The sequence below is a fragment of the Excalfactoria chinensis genome, chromosome 7 (assembly GCF_039878825.1).
Source record: "Excalfactoria chinensis isolate bCotChi1 chromosome 7, bCotChi1.hap2, whole genome shotgun sequence".
Lineage (NCBI taxonomy): Eukaryota > Metazoa > Chordata > Aves > Galliformes > Phasianidae > Excalfactoria > Excalfactoria chinensis.
This window is the reverse complement of record NC_092831.1, coordinates 17,040,984-17,061,956: the sequence shown is the minus strand read 5'-3', so window position 1 is coordinate 17,061,956 and position 20,973 is coordinate 17,040,984. Positions and strand designations below refer to the sequence as shown.

Below are 20,973 nucleotides of genomic sequence, written 5' to 3'. Positions count from 1 at the left end.
ATAAAGCTGCTGAAAAGTAGCCTGTAAGTTTGTGTATGTAAGTTCTGTATAAATGAAATGATTTATGGTATTACTTATTTTGCTGAAGGTGTTCTGATAACACATCTGGCTTTCAATTTTTGCAGCTATTGAAACCCCTCCCACAATGCCACCAGCATGCAGATGCATGTATGGAGGAACGTGCTATATAGATGAAAGTGGTCTTCCAAAATGCAAGTGAGTGGGTTGCTATGGTAGTTTAGGGTCAGATTATGTTCATTTAGTTATGCACAATCAATTCAAGGCTTTTAAATGTGATGGAATTGCTTCAATAAATATCATGGTTTGGCAATAGCATGTTTGTAACAATCACAGAAAAACGTGCAAGTGTAAAAATATCAGTAAACAAGCAATCTAAAATGGCATATGTTTGGGAGAAAACGTCAGAAAGGCAAACCTCTATGGATGCTAGCAAAAGGTTATGCCAAGAAATTTTAATGGAGAAGTAAGGTTTAGTAAGTACAGCTTGAAACAGCCACTAGGTGCCACCAATGTTACAATGAAACTAAGTCATTTGACTTCAGTGACTAGTTCTCTGACTCAGCAGTTTTTATTTCCACTTTTAATTCTAAGCAGACATATTTTCTTCACAGTCAGTGAAACATTACTTAAAGTACAGAGTTAATTTATGATAAGTGGATTGTATGGTAGAATGACATAACGATGGTAACAAAGGTGGTGACAGATATTCAAAAGATTCTTTATGAGGAAAAAACTCACCGATGTGAATGCCTTTGCTGGGAAATGCTGAGGCAATCTTCACCAGGGAGCAGTCTCCAAGAGATGCTGCCTTAGTAGTGGTCAGCCCTTAAATGAGGTCTGGAGGAGTTGGAGTCAAGCTCCACCCCTTCTGGGAGCACAGCTCAATTACTCTCACCTGTGCTCCCACAGCTGACCAACACTTGCCTCAGCTGATTAATCAGAGGTTCAGGCTGTGATTACCAATTCCCCATACATGGATATACATATTAAAGAATATAATAATGAAGCTGAGGTTCTGTACTAAGTAAAAGCCAGCTGTTCTACTTATGTTTACAGATGCTCTTATGGCTACACGGGAGATTATTGTGAAATAGGATTGTCAAAGGGAGTGCCTCCTGGAACGAGTAAGTTTCAAGTGTATATTACACTTAATGTTTTGACTTAAGTAATGTGTAATACCTCACAATGATACCTGTGGAAGGATAAGCTTATGGTTCACTGAACTCTTGTACGTGCGTCTTTCTCACTTGAATGTTTGCTTATTCTTCTGTCTTTGGTAGCAGCAGTAGCAGTGCTGTTGACAGTCATACTAATCGTAATAATTGGAGTGTTAGCGGTTGGAGGCTTCTTTAACTACAGACGGACAGGCTCCATTTTACCAGCGCTTCCTAAACTACCAAGGTATGTTTCAAAGACTTTCATAACTGAGTACCAAGAATATATTTGTGCCCAAATGTTTCTGAAAAATCTAGTTTGTTTGCCATGTGCCTTATTTGCTGGAATATGGCCAAAGCAGTGTTGCAGCAATTTCACTGAATTTTTGATTTCTAGCAGTGGACAAAGAACTGTTGTCAAACTCTTCTACATTCTGAATTACTTTTAAAATAAGGAGCAATGTTGAAATCAGTTTACTTGATCTGGTACTGGATATTCAGTACAAAAGAATGCAGAAGGTTATAGTTACGGATGTCTGTAAAATTGTGTCAGAAAACACTATTCCGTCTGGTAAAGTGATCTTTATAACATTGATGGTAGAGTTCTGCAACTGTTTAAAAACACAGGGGGAAGTTGCAGTGAACTTTGTTTCCAGGGCATGAGATATTTGTGCATTTTGTAGGTTCTTGCTGTTCTGACAGTCTCAGTATGCAGCAAAAACCGGCCTTGTGAAATGTAATTTTAAAATATTTGATGCTTTAAATTGAAGGAAGATGAAGGCCATTTGCAATGGCCTCAAATGACAAAAAGATGTCACGATGTGATGCTTAAAATTTTATATTTAGCTCTAAGCCAATTAGGTGTTCGTAGAAGTATAAAGCTACATCTTTGCACAGGTTTCACAGTACTAACTCTTAAATCAGAGTGATAGTGTGATTGTAATCAGGAATGCAGATGTAGTTACAGTTGTTTCTTCAGTGCAGTTATATATATATATACTGCACTTAGTATACCAAACAAGTTAAATTTATTTATGAATTCCTGTAGTTAAATTGGGGCAAAATTTTCATGCAAATTAACCCTGTAGGATGAAGAGTTTGTCAGATGTCTTTGAACTGTGCAGTGAAATTCCCTACTTCTTGCTTTGCTGAAAGGAAATTTTCAACATCATCAGGCAGTGAGCAAGTAGGATTCTAGTGTGAATCTGGTCAAAATTCATTGTTGAGCTACACTTCTCATATAAAGGAGGCCACGGGAAATGGAGAGAGTGTGTGTGTGTATGTGTTTATACATACATATATACATATATATATATATATACATATATATATATTTGTCTGTGAGGTTTGATTCACAGTTTTCATTTCTCTTGCAAATATACCATTGTGCAACCACTGTTAAGCTCCTCATTAAGTGGTTAATGCATATGTTAACTGCAGTTTACTAAGGCTATAGCTGTTACCCCTAAATCAGGATATGTCCATGTATGAGAATCCTAGACTTAAGCTTATAAAAATTGTATTAGCTGGTTCCTAGGAATACAACGCTACACACAAAGCACCGGCTCCATTTCCAGTATTTTTTATACAAACTTAATGTGTTCTTGTGATCACTGTAAACCTATATGCAGATTGAACATTTGCATCTACAGTTCTGTAGTTATCTTCATGATTTGCATAAGCGCTTTCAGTAAACGTGATATTGGAATTGTATCCACAAATTTGTATGCCATTCATTTTTTCAGTTTCAATTAATTTGAAATTCTGAGCACATTTGTCTGTAGATGAATATTGAAGTGAGAGTAGTCAAAATGTAACTTCTTGAGCCTGTTTGCTGTGTACATAAGCACATATGAAGATATGTAATTCTGAATGGGGTTCTGAATGAGGTAACAGGTTAGAATAACTGCTGAACTAATGCAGGCAGATAAATTATAATGCTCTCATTAGCTTGCTAATAGCCAGTGAAAATTCCACGCGATAAATATGGTTAGAAGAATAACTATAAGAAACTGTTTTATAAACTTCTTCTCTGTATAATATGTTCCTTTTTTTGTAGCTTAAGCAGTCTTGTAAAATCAACTGAAAATGGCAATGGGGTAACTTTCCGATCCGGTACAGATGTAAGCATGGACATAGGAGGTTCTGTTTTTGAAGGGGACTCTGCTATAGACAGAGCAATGCAAATGGTAAGATTTAGTTCTGAAATACTTGTCTTTCAGTATCATTTATAGCTGACAGAGGGAAGTATTTTGTGTAAAAAACATGGTGAGATGATAAATGTCTTCAAGAAAAAAAAAAGAACGGTGAAAGATAATTTTCTGAAATAGATTTTTATAAACTGAAAACAAGGACAAATGCAGACTGTTCTTCAAAATAATGTGACTGCCATTTCTCAAGATTTATACAGTAGGAATGAAGCCCGTTATCTGCTTTACTAGTTCAGCTTATTCTGAGTGAATGCAGAGAATGAAATAGATAAAAATATTGCAGGGAGAAACTTCTTGAGGGCCTTTGTGTTCTGTAAAACAGGTAAATATGTATTTTTCAAATTCTGATTGTATGCTGGAAAATTCAGAGGTGAAACTCAGGACTAACCACAGAGTATACTACTTATCACAGCAATTTGTATACTTAGTCTGTTTCTTATTTTAGTGAGTTCAAACAAATCAGGTTTAAGAGTTTTGAGGACATCATCAAGTGTAACTCTTATTTCATCCATATGTTGTTGTGCATATCTGAGAAATAGCACATCCTGGTGTTTCTGTATAGTTTTCCTATGGAAGAAAATATTCCCCAGTTTACTACAGTATGTTCAATGCTCAAAAGGTTTCTCCTTCTACTAAACAAGTCTCAAGCATGTTTGAATAGTAGAGTTTACATTGGAAACTCTCTCAGTTTTTAATGTTAAATTTCAAATGTAACTGACAATAAAATGAAATGAAACAGCTAGTGAAGACAAGCTTATAATATGTGTATATGACCTTTTTCCAGACAAAGAAGCACTCTGATTGTTAGAACTAAGCAGCTTTTGTAATGAAACAACTATGTGAATGTTTCAGTAAATTCTGGAAAATAGTTCTAGGCTTGCATATTACATCAGGGACTTTTCATGTATGGAGAAGCTTCATGGTACTTTACAGTTTTCTAGCCTAATGTTGACATATACTGAAGTCCAGCTGATGCGGTTTTTAGCTTGCTTGTAACATCCAGGTCTGGGTATAAGCTATATTTCTACTTCAGTGGCATTAATTCACTCTATATATTCAATCTTTCAAAAAATAAGATAAAATAGTACTTTACTGGGAAAATAACTCAAAGAGTTTGGTTTATGGCAGCAAAGAATTGTAGGATGTATTTTCTAAATTTGTAATGTTGCTTATATGTAAGTGCATGTCAGAGGGATGTTTTTCAATGTTACTTTTCTTAGCCAATCTAGCCTAAGTTGAGAGAGGCAGTTGTGAGGTAGAGAAATAGCACAGGTGTGGAACTTTTTGCTGTGGGTCATTTGCTTGTGGAAATGAGGCAGATTTAGAGAACTTGCTGAAGTACTCTTCTTGTTTTGCTTGCTGTTATTCCTGCAATGGGGCTGTGACAGCTAGCAGGTTAACTGAGCCTGGGTAGGATTTTGTACTGGTTTCGTTACCATTGTAGCTGTTAGTGCTTGACTGACTAGCCCTGGGTGACTATGCCTGTGTGGTACTAAATACTTGTAAAATGAATTAATCCTTTTCTAATTCAGATGCTGCTTGATAATTTGTTGGTCAGTCTGAAGCCTCTAAAATGAAATATTTATTTTTGAATTATGCTTCTTTTGATAATTCCTACCTACTGAAGTTGTGATTTATGGGAGTCATGTTTCTCCATTATAAATTACGCTGAATCAATTAGTCAACTGTGTGTGTGTGTATATATATATAAACACACAGCTAGAAGTTGGAGTAATGCTGAAGCACAGCATGGTCTGTGCTATTAAGTCAGAGAGTAAAAAACAAACATAGTAAATTTGACATTATACTTTAAGTAGATGCTAGATTTTGTTAATCCCTATGTGAAGGTAAGCACGAATGTTTCTCTGAAGTGAAGAATTTGATTATAAGGTCATTCCTGGGAGTGTGGTGGAGATGTGTGGAGATGTTTGCTGTGCTGGAGTTACTGCCTTTTTTATTTCTTTTCTTTCCCCCCCCCCCCCCCCCCTTTTTTTTTTTTTTCCTCTCTAAAGAATGAAGACTTTGCAGTAGAGTCAGGGAAACAGCCAATCACATTTGAAAATCCAATGTATGCAACCAGAGATAGTGGAGCTGGTAGAACCAGTGAAGTTACGGTCATTCAGCCAACACAAGTAAGAGAAACTTAATCTTGCCTTTCAAATTTTGTTCTTCTTACAACCTTCTTTTCTTTGAAGAGATGAATTGCCTTTTTCTCTTCCAGGTAACAGGAGCTGGTAGCGTGGAAAATGAAAATTTTGAAAATCCTGTGTATGCCTCTGAAGTATCTGCTAGGCCAAAAGAACCTCCTCCAAGTACAGACACGCCACAGGTAGTTCTATGGATGTTGTGCTTGAAATCAGAGAAGTTGAATTGCGAGGGAAACTGCAGTACAGTTTCTGTTCTATGTAAATAGTGCCATCCAGTTGGCATGTGCAGCGTATGAAGGGCAACTAACTATTTAAATTATTTTCAAGCTGATCAGGAAGTGAGAGGAAAGGAATGCAAGTAGAGAATGGCCATGGGCACACAGTAAGGATTTGTCGAGAAAAAAAAAACCCAGACTGGCTCACCAAAATACCAAGACTGGAATACAGGATTTCCTTTCACTGTCTGCTGTGCTCCATTTTGAGAGCAGTTACTAGTCAGAAAATTGTAATGTAAGGCTTCAAATTGTCACTGTTTCCCAGCAGAAGTGATTATAAGATATTTGATGTCGTGATGCTCTTTCAAGTAGATAAACACAATCAATAATAAAAGCCAGAGTACTCTAATTGAGACATCATTTGAATAACATGACATGCATTTAAAAGAGGTAGCCTGGAATGTGGAAGTACAGTGTGACTAAAAGTTTACTTTGATTATTTGACAATAAAAACCAGAATTTATCTTTTTTTTTTTTCCTTTGCTAGGAATGTCTATTGGATAATGTAGTGAGGCCAGTTGTCTAGTGAGAAAATAGAAGCTGAGTATAGAATTGTGGTGTAAATGACCATTTCAGGTGGCTTTTGTGATGAGTCTCTGCAGTCAGAGCAGGCATTAGGATATTTAAAGGAGTACAATTAATTAAAATTATGCCACAGCAGTGTGAGAACATCCAGCTGAAATCACCAAGTTAGCAGTCAGTTCCAGTGAATTCTATCAATTGTGCTGGCATTTTGCTGAGAAATGGTGAGAAAATATGTCTAAAGCTCTAATTTTTATATTTCAGGAATCAAAGTGGAGTTTCTTCAAGAGAAAAATGAAACAAAACACTAATTTTGAAAACCCAATATATGCGGAGGTACTGCTTAGTATTGTATTATGCTATTTTTCTGCTAATGCACTGCTAGACTTTTAAGTGAACTGACACAAATTCCTACCCAGGTCAAGATGGATCTGATGTGGTTTTGAGAAAAATTAGCAAACTTTGTGAAGAATGCAGTGCTCAGCAGACACTCAGCATGTGTGCACGTTTAGACTAGTGAAGTTAGTCTAACAATAACCATTGCAATTGCTAGACTAACAATAGCCATTAAAACAGAAGTCCCAGTGTGCAGAGTAAGTTTTGTGTAAGTATTTCCTCAGTGGAACCTTCTGAGGTGAAATAAGTATTTGAATTTGTAGGTGATGATTTGCAGAATTAACGTACCACTCAGTGAAATATTTGGATGTTTAGTTAATATTTCTGAAAGTTGAGATTGAATGTTCTTTATACTAGAATGTAAACTTGGATTTTATGATTATTGTTTCAGATGGAAAAGGAACAAAAACAGGACACAGAAAACGTACCTCCTTCCTCTCCTTCACTGCCTCCCAAGATTACTCTGAAGAGAGACCAGCCATTAGCTTATACAGCAACAGAGGATACATTTAAAGACACCGCCAATCTTGTTAAAGAGGACTCTGTTGTATAAGTAGGTAACTGATTTAGGGAAAATGAGACACATCCATTTGCACATATATTTTTTATAAACAGAAGAGTAAGGTTCACATTCAAATGCTTTATAAAAATATATACATCTTCTAGTCGGTGGCTGGAGATGTATGTTGAAACTATGCCTTGTTTTTTGACAAATGCCAATTACTATTTTTATGAACAAGTATCATGGTGTACTATATGTATATCTTTGCACTGAACCTGTCTGAAAGTAATGTTATAAATATATTGTAAATTTGTAAATTTTTCAAAGATTATCTTGGGTTTTTTTGCTAGTAGAAATCTGTATGGAATTGGTTGCATAAATATAGGGGTAAAGTCATTATATAGGGGCTTAAACTAAAAATACAAACAAGGTGAGTATAGGAGCATTACTGATTTACAGGATCTTTTGCATATATATTTATAACAATACCTTTTAAAACTTCTACTGGTGCTCTGGGCATCCTTACCACCTATTTTTATAGTCTGCTGGATGTAGAAATGAGTGTCTCTGTTTATCTTGAGTCTTGAGTTAAAAGATGGAAAAGTCAATGCAGCGTCATTCATAGCTGAATAGCTATCTGTGCAGAGTGTTATTCTTATAATGTTTTAACTGCCTGGGATAAAACAATGCATTAGACATACTTTTCTACTAGGATCCAATTAAAACCACTCAATTAATAGTGTTCTTTAAAAGATTTGAAGGATTTAGATTTTAATGTCCTGAGTACTTAATTTAATGAGATTCTCTCCTGTACATCAGTGAAATAGCACTGTTCTTGCTGGAGTCTCTGGAAGTTTTTTGTACTACTAAAAGAAGTAGCTAGATTCTGTAATAGCTTATTTCCAAAAAGCAAAATACAAAAGATACTGCTTCATTTCAGAAATGATTGAGGTATTTTAATGTGAAAATTTAATTTTATTGACTATTTATTTCCAGAGGTGGACATTAATAGAAAGGGAAACAATTTCTACTAATGCGGTCTTTGTAGTTAATCTGCTTATTTTCATAACCTTCTGTCAGCATATACTGTATGTCTTACCAGTTTTTCTATTAATTAGCCAAGGTAATTTCCACAGTGTGAACTGTTTGAGGAAACTCTGAGTACCACTAAAGGAACATGTAGCATTCCTAACTAGTTACTCACATTATTTAAAGATTTCTAAATTAAGATCATTGAGACTTCTACTATTTGATTGCTTTACGACTAAGTTCTCAAAACACATGCTATTTCTAATTAGAATGCTTCTAATTATTTTGTAATGTACTTTGATTAGAAAAGACTACTGGAAAATAATGCTGCTGAATAAATTTAATAAATGTATTATTTTATCATATCCCTATTCCATAACTTTTTGTTAATGCTGTATGGATTTTGCCACTGCGGAGACTTCTATGCACCCTGAGATGAAAACAATCTTGCTTTAGGTAAATTCAAGTAAGAATAGCTTATAACTTTACACAACTGTTTAGAGTTTTGTTTTTTTTTATATAAAATCACTAATATTTTATCACTGCTTCCTTACATACATATGTTAAATAAACTGGCCCTTGAAACAGGAATATCTTACAATTGATTGCAGGAAACTGGTTATTAAGGTAGTATAGACATAAGCAACCGAAATGTTAGTCTGATACTATATCTGACTGCTTGAACGTAGAAAAATCCTTTAGAATTGGGAACACAACATACGTATCTCTGAAGGGCAGTGAGAAAGATTTCCTTTTGAAGGCAGGTTGCTCTTGTTAAGGAAGGAACTAATAATCCCTCAATGTGTTTTTAAGAGAGAAGGAAGAGCTAGCATTTCCTCAAGATTTATGTCCAGTTGCTTATACATCAGCTATATACCAGAGGGTTTTTTTTTTTCTTTGCTGTAATTTTTTTACTTTTCAGATGTAGAAGAAAACCATTACTGGGAGTCTGTATTAGATATTTAGCGTGCAAATTTGATTATTTTACATACTAAATGGCATAGGATTCCTAAGCTTTAACTGGGTCTCTTCATCTCAGTAGTGTATTGCAATATAGCCTTCTGAGTATGTAAATATGTTGTGGTACTATGTTGAACAGAAGTTTTAGATTCTTTTCCTAACTTCATTTTCTACTTTTATTATTTTTCCCTCATAAGGGCAGTCCCTGGCTTAATTCTTAAGTTTAGAATTCTATTATCTGAAAGAAGGCTTATTAGAGATTTTCAGCGCATCTCTCTAATTGGCCACTACAAGCCCAGTAAATTAAACTGTTACATTTTTTCACTGAACATTTTCTCTACATCTGTCTGGCCAGGTAGAAAGAGCTACGACTCTGTGTATGAAGTAAAATACATTTCTTCTTGATACCATTTGCTAGATAATAGAACCTCAGTGAAATACTTAAACAGCACCTGAATCATTTTTACATTCTCTCCCTTTCTTACATATGCTCTCCCACCCTCAGCACACACACACTGCACAGTGATGAAACTGCTTTTCTTACATTTGGTGCTCTGACCTGCACATGGCATTTTTCTAAGCTTAATTGAATTGCACATTAATGATTAATCACCAGCGCAGGTCTTTAGCAAATAAAACCTTTACCCTCTCAATTTTCAAATCTCCAGGAACACAAGCATGTCAGTAGCTTAACTGATAGAAATAGTGTACAAGAGGCACAGCAACTTAAGCTGCCACTTCACCATTTTGAGCACACTCTTTGTACATTCAGATTAATTGGCTGTAGCATTTATTAGCAAGCTGTTTCATCTAATGAGTGAAATAATAATTCTTTTAAGTTGCAAAGCACATTGAGGGCAAAATAAATGTAAATATATATTCATTTTAACATTTTCCCTAATAAACAGTGCAGGTATTGGGAATGGGTATTAAAATACAACTGTTAAGATATAAGTGCTGATCTGTTTGAGTAGTAATGGGGAACTGTTTAGTTTTGATCTTTCCTATCTTTGAAATAACTTGTGTTTTGTCTCTACACAGTTGAATAGCCAGATGGTTAGATGTGATCAAATACTGCAATTGTAATTTTTTGAATATGTTGCAATAGCTGGGCTTTGTTATTATTTGATTTGATATCTTGTTTTCAGGAGCTTGTGAAGTTTAGCAACTCCTGAATATGGCCATGACTAAGCTTCATGAAATAGATTATTAAATCTGAATAAGCACATTCTGTGAGGTACGTGTATAACATAGATGTTCTGAAAGACCAACAATTTTATCTTTTTCTTTTCGAATTCTCTAGAAACCTACATGTTGTTGAAGTCAATGTGAACAACAGATTTTCATTTAAATAAGAAAAGAAAAACAACAAATGTTTTATTGGATGAGCAGTATTAATCAGATTTGTAGCTGAACATTGCTTGCATGCAGATATTACAGACGTATCACTTCTGGGCACAAAAAAGAGTGGTAGGTTCACAAGTCTTATCTACAAACTCAGAAATTTCAGGTAAGCAGGAGAAAGTGTTTTCTGAAGGGAATTTAAGTTGTCTAGTAACTGGTAAAGAGGAGATGTCAACTTTTTATGAGAGGATTAAGAGTTATTTCCATAAAGTTGATGCTGGTTATAGTATTAGATGTTGATTAGAACACCAGGGACTGAACTCCCACTAGCTGCTGGAGCTGGAAACATCATGTGAAACAGCATGTCAGATAAACAGCTCGGGGCATAGTAGAGGAACAGCCAAAAGAACTTTGCATCCCATCCAGCTCCATATCGTGTCCTGGGGTACTTTGCTAACAGGGCATGTTCCATGCATTTTATGACCTTAGAAATATCAGAGTTGCACAGTCTTTTCACTGATGATCTTTGAGCTTTTCTATCTACAAAGAAGAAAACAAACTGAAGTATTTATGCAACATTCTGAATGAGAGGATTCTTGTCATTTACAGGTTTTTCCTACAGCCTCTGTAGGCTTATAATAAGGGTTGCCTTAAACTGCTGGGTCAAGTACTGTGGTATAGCTGCAGCAGAGCAGAGATGAGCAGGTGCTGCAGAATCCAAACAACAAGGCAACAGAAATCTCCCTGGCCAATATTATGAGACAGGTCTTTTCTACTTTGTGTGCAGCAGAACTTTTCAGCTATCATTAACCCATAAATATACAGCCCTAACCCTCCTATGCCCCCTAGGTATTCTGCCTCTTAAGTACGTAGGAACTAAGGATGGTAGGATGCCATCACATGTCACTGATTTCCCAGGGGAGCCTATAGAACTGGTCTCATCTACCATACACAGGAAGAACATCAATGAGCTCATAAAGCTTATGAAATCTGCAAACATTGACAGAATCATAGAGTGGTTGAGGTCAGAAGGGATCTACAGAGTTCATCTTATCTAAAGCCCTTCTCAAGCTGGACTACTTAGGGCAGGTTGCCCAGAATCATGTCCAGGTGGCTTTTGAAGATCTCCAAGGAGGGAGACTCCACAAACAGGGTGACTTGTTCCAGCACTCAGTATTTCCTGATGTTCAGAGAACCTCTTGTGTTCTAATTTGTCCTGCCTTGTCCTTTCAACTGGGCACCACTGAAGAGTCAAGCTTCCATTATCTCTGTATTCCCCCTTTCTGATATTTAGAGTCATTAATGATATCCTCCCCTGAGCCTTCATGCTGTCCTTTTCCTACTTACATTCAGAAAAGTATTTTTCTCCATAGGAATCTCTGATATCATTAGGCAGTCTGTTCCAAAGTCTTCGGAGGTCTCTCTCCATGATACTTGAATTAACTTTTGCGTTGAAGAAACTGTGCTCAACAATGCTTACTTTTACTCCGAAGTGCTGAATATCTCTCCTAGAAGAAGAAAACAACCAAAACAAAAACTACCCAGAAAGCTGTCTCTGAACACCCAATAAGGGCATAGCTATTAAACATAGCTAGCCACTAGTTTTTATTATTTTGCCTTGGATTATATATTTCTCTGTACAAGCATTCATAATTGTTTACAACCAATGTTCATAGACCCTGTGAAGACTTGACTTGTTGGTCTGCTCCTCAGCCAACCCAAGGCAGTATATCACAATTAATGTCAGTGAAGGCTGCTTAGCTTAGTTTTCTGAAGTTATGAATACCTTTGGTAATCTGATTGCTGCTTGTAATCACCCAGCTCAGACTGCTGTGGAGCATTAGCGCAAAATAAAATAGGTTGTAAACTGGCAACAGAGGAGATTAATAGTTTGGCATAAGTCCTTCATAGTTCTGTTGTGAGCATACAGAGGTCTTTTACCTTGCTGGGGAAGTTTTACATAGATATTTTTTATTGTCATTGCATAGCAAAATGGTGTGTAAGGGGCACTAATGATAAAACTTTGTTCAATGAGAGAGAAGGGTACTCTGTTACTGAACCCATGTGAAGATAAGGCTTTCAGCTCACCATTGTTTTGCAAAAATACTGGCATTAAGTTTAATGGCATTGAAGGTCTTGAACCAGTAGTAGGGGAAAGGGAACTGAAATGCCAACTCTGCACAAATACCCTTAGTAGTTCATGTGTTGAAACAAAAACTCATTTCCTCTAATTGCTGCGTGAGCATACTTTGTGAATTAATAGACTTTAGGGTGGAGAATGTAATAATGCTATGATAAGGCATAGTAGGCCAACTGCAAGATGGCTGTTTAGTTTATGGACTTGGAATGAACTCCCCAGAAAGAGAGCTGTAAAGTGAAGCCAGAGTGACTGTTGTTCTGGGGTGCTGTTTTCAGAACCTATTTGACAGGGATAATCCATCTGCAGAAATGGAAGAAGGGTAGAAAGCAGTCACTGATCTTTAAGAGCTTAAAAAGGCAACTCAGGGCCTTTGAGGTGGAACCAGAAGAAAAGAATATACACTGAAGGCTTCAGTGTCTGAGAATCAGACCCCTGCTGTGAAGTCAGATGTCTTCTCCAAGGCATCTGGCCTTGCCAGATGTGATACACCTAGCACACCTGTGTTTGATTGTGACCTCTGAAGAATGTGCAGAAGGGCCTCAGCAGCTTATTATGAGCTCAGGGATCTGAGAATGCTTATCAGAACCATAACACCAGGCTGCTTATAATTACCTTGATTGCATGCTACTAAATGTATTATAGTTATGCACTGCTGTTTGTCAGGGACACAATCTGCCAAATGTAAACAGCCATAACTGACATAATAGTATCTGTACTGCTGTGCTTAAGCTATCGTGCTTATACATATCACAGTCAATGCAAATCATTTGAAATCACTGTGTTTCTATATGCTTCATATAGTTTCTTCCTTCCTGGTTAACAATATTGAATGAGACATAATTTTGTTTGTAATTTCTGGATTATCAAAAGGAAATTCAGACAGGATCCAGCTGGAAGTACATGCATGTACACTTGTAATCCTTAGGGGACAAATGCAACATGTCTGAAGTCCTCATGTTTCATGTATCTATGTCTGGTAATATGGTACATGTCAAACAGCTTGTGAACCTTAAGTACAACATGTCCAGGAAGTGTCTGACGAGGCTAGGCTGTACTGCCGATTTCTTTGTACATATAAGGGGATTCTTGTGTTCTGTAGCTGCGTGCCAGCCGTAGGCAAATGTTTCCTGGTGGCTCTGTTTGTAGCACTTGAGGTTGAAACCCAAAACAGGTGAGCATCACCTTTTTCATTTTCTTTTGCTCCTTAGGCAGAATTAACAGAGACAAAATGAAAGAGGCAAACATACAGGCATTCTTCTCTGAAGCACATCTGCAATCTGTTCTTGGATTTATGCATGTGTTTCTAACTACTCACCGTAAGATGTCGGAGAAAGATTCCATGCCCCATTTGGACAAGTTGTAGCCACCCCCTACAAAAGCCATGAAGCCTTTAGCATTGATTAGATTGACTACTCTTCCCTCTGCTTTTTTCAGAAGCGGTAGAAGTCTGAGTGTGATTTCAATCAATCCCAGTAGATTAATGTCCAGCACTGAGTGGAAGTCATCAATCCTCAGCCAGTCAATGGGTGCTGCAGGTGTTGTTCCTTCAGCAGTGTTCACCAAGCCAAAAAGCCCTAGGAAGATTCCAAAATCAATTCTTTCTGTATTTGGCAATATCTTACCATAGGCTTTCATATGTAACACTGGGACCCAAACACACTTGGCAAAAGCTTCAGTGGGATGAAGTCTAGAGCCTGCTTGTAGGTGTCTACTCTGTATACCTGTGCTGAAGATTTTAGGCAATTATTCTAAAAGAAGATACTAGGATATAAGAAAAATATTTTCAGTTGGAGCAATGGGATCCGATAGTGGCCTTTATTACTTACTCAGGTATGTGGGTTCCTAATGTGTACTTATCTTCTTGTGAAAACTAAACAGTATGTAAAAGTGGAAAGGTTGATTTTCCCGAGTTGGGGACTAAAGGTCTAAACTAAACACAGAGAATTAGTCAATGCTTCTAAAAATGTTAGCTTAACCCTGTGTATTGATAATACTGCTTTACTACCCTATAAATTACTTGAAGGGCTTTAGATAAATAGTGACGCTTCTGGAAGGACAGCCTGTGCCTGGAGGGAGAGGCCGAAGGTTCAGCACTGCTTCTGTAAAAAGTTTCTCAGAAGGAGGTGACAGCAGTGGTTACTCTGACCAGGAACAGACTGCTTTCTACAGCCTGGAAGCAGAGGCCTGTACAGGATCAGCCTCTCTCAGAAGGTAAGCTCTAGTAATTATTTTGTCTTTGCTCTCATTCTTTGCTTTTAAGATGCTCTGAAACTTTGCATAATGAAGGAAGAAAGTCCCCTTGATGTAGAAGATGTATTTTGCTGTTCTAGCTACTAAATTAGCTAACCATTCTACTGAATATTTGATACAACTGTGTTGAACAGCTGGTAGTTGCAGTGCCTTGATCCCAGTTTTCTGCCATTAACAATGTCTAATCTGAGTGATTGTCACCAAGAAAGAAATATGTATGTTGTCACAGGTCTGTATATTTACCACAAGTCTTCTTTCACCCTATGTTATAAACACATAAGCCGTGCCTTATAGGTATCCAAGGACAAACTCTTCTTTGTTCTAGACAAGTGCTCAGAGTGGTATTAAGAGCTACCCATGTAACAGTTCTAAGAAAACTGTCTGAAAAGGCAAGAATTTAGATGTTACAGTCAGTACAGTTTTTATGGAGTGCATTACAAAAATCAGACTCTTCCAGCCATGCAAAAACACTTTTTTGGTTACTGTAGGAGCCCTGCACCAGCCATTTTTAATCGCCTGAGCTGGCCTTACCGACAAGAAAGCTTGTTCTGGTACTGGTTAGCACCCTCCCCCTTTTGAGACTTTTCAACTGCACCAAAAAGAGTCTGAAAAACACGTCAGGGAATGATCTGGTTTTAACGGCTGTATTTCTAGGCATTCTGCTGGCAAAATTGCCCAAAAGCATCGCTGGAGAAAATCTTTCTGAGCTGAGAAGTGACAGAATTGAAGAGGGAATGTGTTTCATCAGTAAGAGGAAAAACTTGTCTGTAGATAGCAGAGAGGCTCCAGAACTCTTAGCTAGACCAGATTTGGTTATACTGAATAACTTTTCTGCAAGCTGACCTTTCCACTTACCCTTGCCTGCTGTTTCCTCTGTCACAAATACTACAGCCCTGGAGATGCTGCTGGAGTCAGCCAAGTCCAGATTCACTGTCTTCAGGGAAAGTGAGGAGCAGGACAGTAGTTCTTGGCCTTCTTCTTCAGTGGCACATGCAGCAATGACACAAAATCCCCTTTTGTCAAGCCACTTGGCCAGTGCATTTCCAAGTCTGGTGTCACAGCCTGTTATGAAGACATACTTTTCACTCCAGTCTCTAACTCTGTGATGGTCTCTGATGAGCCAGTAAATGATGAGAGAAAGTACGGAAGCCAGAATCACTATGTGCAGTGAGTCTGAAAATGAGAGCTATTAGAGAATGTGTTAGTGATCTAGAAATGCAATTAAATAAACGTGCTTGGCCAATCCCCAACTTCGTAAGATCCAGTTCCCATGAGGGGCTTTGTTTCTGATTGCGCTCCATCCAGCTCACTGTAAGAGTGCATAGGTGGAACTTTTACATAATGTGACTGGGATCCGTGACTAATGAGTGACTTGGCAAAACCTCCTCCTGACCTCCTTTTCAACAGTTTTTCACTGTTTACAAGTTTTACTTGCCTATCTTCCTAGTCAGCTCCATCTTCTCAGGACATTTCAGACTGAAAGGAATGACTGCATGATTTCTGAAAGTAGTGCCTGATGGTGACTTTTTGAAGGGTGGAAACTGGCAGTAATTTGTGCTAATACTGGAAAGAGAGGGATTCTTCTGGGAAGAAGGATGATTCTCTTTGTCAGCATGATGCCACCCTGTCTGCTCTTCTAATATATAGTTTGGAAGCAGAGACAGCCTAGGAATGACAAGAGAAGTCCAAGCTGTAGTGGTGGGTCCTCTAATTTGTTCTGTGATTTGTGCTGCATCATAGTAAGCCGCTTACTCTCCACTCCTAAGACAAGAATGACCTTATAGCAGTATCTGAGCTTTCTGACTCCTTCCTCATTGCCTGTCTAGCACTGATACAGAGTGAACTAAGATATATTATATGGGAACTTCGTTTGTGTCAGTGAATGGGGATGTTCATGGTGATGTGCTGCCCTCAAAAAAGCACTGAGGGAATACAAAGTTCCCAAACACAGGGGTGTGCCTACTGTTTATTTATTAAAAGGATTTTTTATGACTAGCATGCAGTTCTTGACATCTAGAAGTCTTTGCAATTGGTTACTGTCTTTGTATTTTTGGTTTGTGTGATATTTAATTAAACTCTTATTAATGGGAAAGCTGGTCAGCATTTGCTGAATGTCTTCCTAAAAAGGAACTTTTTTACAAGTACTGAACAGTCACTTAGGCTCTGTCTGCCTACATATGCATCCAGGCAAGTGATTATGTTCAAGGAATGAACATGTGATTGTATTCAAATAATTAACGGATATGTTAAAATGAAGGAATTTATTATTATTTTTAAATCCTGGAGGTACTTGAAGAGAAAGCAGGTCTTTATTTTTTATAATGTTCTGTAACTCACAGCTGTCTGAAGTTAAGAGTTTGGCTGACTTTTGTATGAAATCCATGTTACCTTAAAACACTAATGGTAAAGGGAGACCTGGTTGCTAGAGTGCTGTTCTTGTTTATCTGGTGCTCTTGTTCCTGCTGAGCTGGGGGAATGATTTGGATTTATTTAAATCAAGTCATCATCTAATTCAGTAGGAGTGGACAAAGTCTCAGAAACTGATAGTGAGTGAATATTGGACTCATTGAATAATGACATCATCACATAGTGATGAGTAACAACATTCTACTTAATGATATTACTTTAAACAGCTGGATGCTTCTGTAGCCATGGATATGGACCTCTGAGCTATGGGTTAACTCTCTCTGATATGAAAATGTTAAGCAAATATATACAGATAAGAGTTTGCACCTTCTTCTGCTGCACTCTGCAGGAAGGCTCCCACTGAAGTGTTTGGGTTGTTAAATTGGTCCCTAGGCTGTATCGGTTATTTTAGCAGCCTATCTCTGTGCAGCGTCAACTCCAAGGGAACTGGCCTTCTAATTCAGGTACTTCTACAGGATACTTGTGTAGTTTTTTTCTTGGTTTTTATTTTTATTTTTTCTTTCTTTTTTTGCTATGGATGTCTCTAAAATCTGACAGGAACTGTATCGCTTTGGAGTCATCTTTGTAACATTTCACTGACTTGGAGATATTTATTTTGTGTGAGGACTTAGAACATACTCTGACAAGCACCATTAAAAGACAGAGCTCAGGTTAATTCAGCATCAGTGGTATACAATGAAGTCTGGAAACAAGATATAGAACATCTGATCATAGATGCACCCAATCCATTTGCAGTGATGTGCCAGGCAATGACTGCTGAATTAGAATGGGAGCTGGGTTAGAAATGGAGAGAAGCTGCTACCAGCAGACTCTTGTAACCCCACATCAATAAATCAAACAACTACCCAGCAAGCTAGTTCTATGATGCATCATTTTAGCACTTAATTAATCTTCTTTTCCCAATAGTAAATAAAATGAGCAAATTAAAAATTTAGGGAAAATATTAATTTAATTGGAAACAAAAGTAGTAAATCCTTGGCTGTAAATTCCTTGTAAATTCCTTGGCTGTGCTGCAAATGGGAAATGGTGGGCAAAGAGTTTGCTTGCTGGTTCACACTGGTTCAGTTTGCAACAGGGTCTCTGTGGAGACATCTGGCCAGGCTGCACTCTTGGCTGCACTTTGACTCCTTTGAGTGAAATGCCTGGGACTCTTTCTGGTTAGCATCAGCCCCTAAGTTTTGCTAGCAGTATCTGGAAGAGAAGAGCTGTAGGACTAAGACAGCAGTGCTGTGTGTGTGTGGAACCTCATGGCTCATCCTCCCCATGGGTTCTGGACTGTGTGCACACCTGCACCAGGTAGCTCCCCACAGGCTCTCAGTGCTGCCTGTCCAAAAGCACGTGGACATCTGCTGCTTGGCAACATGATGGGCTTCTCTCTGCTGGAACGTTTTGCTGGAATTTATTCTGCTGGATGATGTCACATCTGCTAAAAGGAGTCTGGGGTCAGAATTGGAGGAAATAGTTAAGATTTTCTTCAGAGAAAATCATCTGTTGCTGTGAATGTGCAATGTTGCGTGAAATAGTTTTTGTCTGATAATTGTGGAGCACTAAAAAGCTGCTTCTCTGCCAGCAGCACATCAGTTTTGAAGTAGTTCTTGCAGTGGCAAAGAATGTGCTTCTAGGGAAAATGTCAGCATGATATTTCAAGAGTTTTGATATATTTCCAGAAATACTGAATTTTGATTACCAGTGTAGCCTGTAAGTAGCTGAAGGCAAGTTCTACCTTCCATTAAAATGCTGATATTTGCCTGGCAAATTGAGAACTCTTGGAATAAAGCTTGGCTTTTTGTGCACATACAAGTGCCATTATAAAAGCAATTGGTTTTAAAGAAAAGCAATGTGAACACACTATGAGAGCCCTTTAAGGTCCTCAGATGACTGCAAGTGGCAGCATCCTTCTGCTTCTCTGCAGAGAGGAAGCTGAAGCACCCTGCTTCAGGGAGTGTGACTGTTCTGCTCCCACAGCAGGTGATGCAGGCAGTTGTGCTAGAGAACCTTGGGCTGAAGGAAATTTGGGGTCTGGATCTGCTTTGGATTCCTCCCTCCAGCACTGTCCTCATAGTGCAAACCCTGCGGAAGTCAGTGACCTGCAGTGGGGCAGCCTGGCCCACCATGCACACTGAGGAAGAGTTGGTAAAGGAAATGCAGGGCCTCTGTTCTTCAGGAGCAGTCCTCATAGAACACATGGGGAAGGTTCAGCTGTCAGGCAGTGCCCTGGCAGGCTGCCCAACAGCTCTCCAGTTCAGTGCAAACTTTAATAATCAGTCACCTTGTCAGTGCTACAAACTGCCTGGTTTTCATTAGCAAACCAAGCATGTACTCAGGCACAAATACATCACACCTCCCACTCTTTCGTGAGCTATTCCTGCATGTGCAGGGCTTTGCACTTGTGTTTCATGGGAAAGGGCTGCTTTCCTATCAGATGTGTAAAGAGGACAGTGACGGTTCAGAGGTCAGCAGATAACTTAAAGATCTTCCTTAACCTTTCAGCTTAAAAGAAATACATATCCAAATTCTCCTGAGCATTGTTCGGGGAGGTGAAGTCAGTCTGGTTAAATGAGGGCTGATTTCTCAGCATGAGTGTATCTTTGCTTGTAGAGCTGGCAGTTCAGATTTTTCCCCATGCAATTAGTAAAGAACACAGGGCAAATAAAGCCTTGTAAACCCTTAGGTGACCAAACCAGTAATTAATAATAAGGGAGCTGAGAAAGATTCCAAATGCTCTAAAGAACATTACTGACTTAGCATTTTATTCAGACCATGTAGGTGCTTAGATAAGCAAAAATTGGTTAAAATCCGTACTGGAAAGGAAGAGACTGCATGTTCTCTCATCTGTGCACTCAAAAGCAAGTGCTTAATTTGTCCTCTTAAACACTCTGCAAATGCATATAATGAATCTTGCACACTGTAATGTTAGACACGATTTCTACTCTTGTGCTGGTACTCACGTTCTGGGGAGACATCTGCAAGCTCAACAGGTACCTCCAGGTGCTCATGAGTGCCCTTCACCAGTTATTTCAGTGCATCGACACTTGGACGAAGATATATTTTTCACAAAATCCTGTAAATTCAGCGTGGTGCTTTTATGGCTGACAAGCTGTCCTTCTCCTCTCTACTGGTAACAACTTGTGCTGTGGTGCTTCTATCTTAGGGAATTAGTTTTATTAATCCTCCACCTAAGCTCCATCTCAGCCAATCCTACCTTTGCTGTATAAGCTTTGCTGGCTATATATAGTTATCTGTAGAGCCTAGGGGACTGCTAAGACTCCTTAGGGAGTACTAACCTACTGTGCATTATGTTGAAACAAGCAGGAATCATTCCATTGATTTAACTGGGCTTATTTCAGACCTCTCTCTTTACTCCTGCACATGAATGAGCTGCTGTTGATGGGACTTGGTCTTTCTGGGACAAAGACCGAGGAAAATACAGCTTTGTGTTTTATTTGCTCTGGTCCAAGGGCAGCTTTATTGTACTTGAAACAAATCAATTGTCTGTGTAACTAAGTAATGTGTATCAAATAGAAGTTCAAGTTCTACAAGCTCTGCTCTACAGTTTTCATGAAAATAGCCTCTAACATGTTACTGCTCGGACTGCT

At 38.2% G+C, this 20,973-nt stretch overlaps 2 protein-coding genes across 2 annotated transcripts in view; one reads left to right on the top strand and one right to left on the bottom strand.

Moving 5' to 3' along the window:
• Positions 1-8,581, top strand: part of LRP2 (LDL receptor related protein 2) — a 105,905-nt gene extending 97,324 nt beyond the window's left edge. Inside the window, exons 73-80 of the mRNA XM_072341035.1 lie at positions 126-216; positions 1,078-1,145; positions 1,302-1,422; positions 3,235-3,364; positions 5,398-5,517; positions 5,607-5,714; positions 6,594-6,665; positions 7,117-8,581. Of these exons, the coding sequence (XP_072197136.1) occupies positions 126-216; positions 1,078-1,145; positions 1,302-1,422; positions 3,235-3,364; positions 5,398-5,517; positions 5,607-5,714; positions 6,594-6,665; positions 7,117-7,278 (872 nt within the window). The 3' untranslated portion in view covers positions 7,279-8,581. The remainder of the gene's footprint in view (positions 1-125; positions 217-1,077; positions 1,146-1,301; positions 1,423-3,234; positions 3,365-5,397; positions 5,518-5,606; positions 5,715-6,593; positions 6,666-7,116) is intronic.
• A 2,160-nt stretch (positions 8,582-10,741) lies between these two features.
• On the bottom strand, positions 10,742-20,718 carry LOC140254516 (retinol dehydrogenase 7-like). The gene is made up of 5 exons (XM_072341038.1): positions 20,326-20,718; positions 15,806-16,136; positions 14,016-14,274; positions 11,908-12,068; positions 10,742-11,100 (listed from the first exon to the last, which is right to left on the bottom strand). The coding sequence occupies exons 1-5, from the start codon at positions 20,371-20,373 to the stop codon at positions 10,850-10,852; spliced, it is 1,050 nt and encodes a 349-aa protein (XP_072197139.1). The 5' UTR covers positions 20,374-20,718; the 3' UTR covers positions 10,742-10,849.
• Between the last annotated feature and the right edge of the window lie 255 nt (positions 20,719-20,973).

Excerpts from the sequence above, each read along its gene's own strand:
- LOC140254516 (XM_072341038.1), bottom strand. The coding sequence starts at position 20,373 with ATGAGCACCTGGAGGTACCTGTTGAGCTTGCAGATGTCTCCCCAGAAC. Across the intron at positions 14,275-15,805 it reads AGAGGAAACAGCAGGCAAGG|GGCTTTTTGGCTTGGTGAAC; the intron begins GTAAGTGGAAAG and ends GAATCTTCCTAG. Across the intron at positions 11,101-11,907 it reads AGAAAAATACTTTTCTGAAT|ATAGAAAAGCTCAAAGATCA; the intron begins GTAAGTAGGAAA and ends TCTTCTTTGTAG.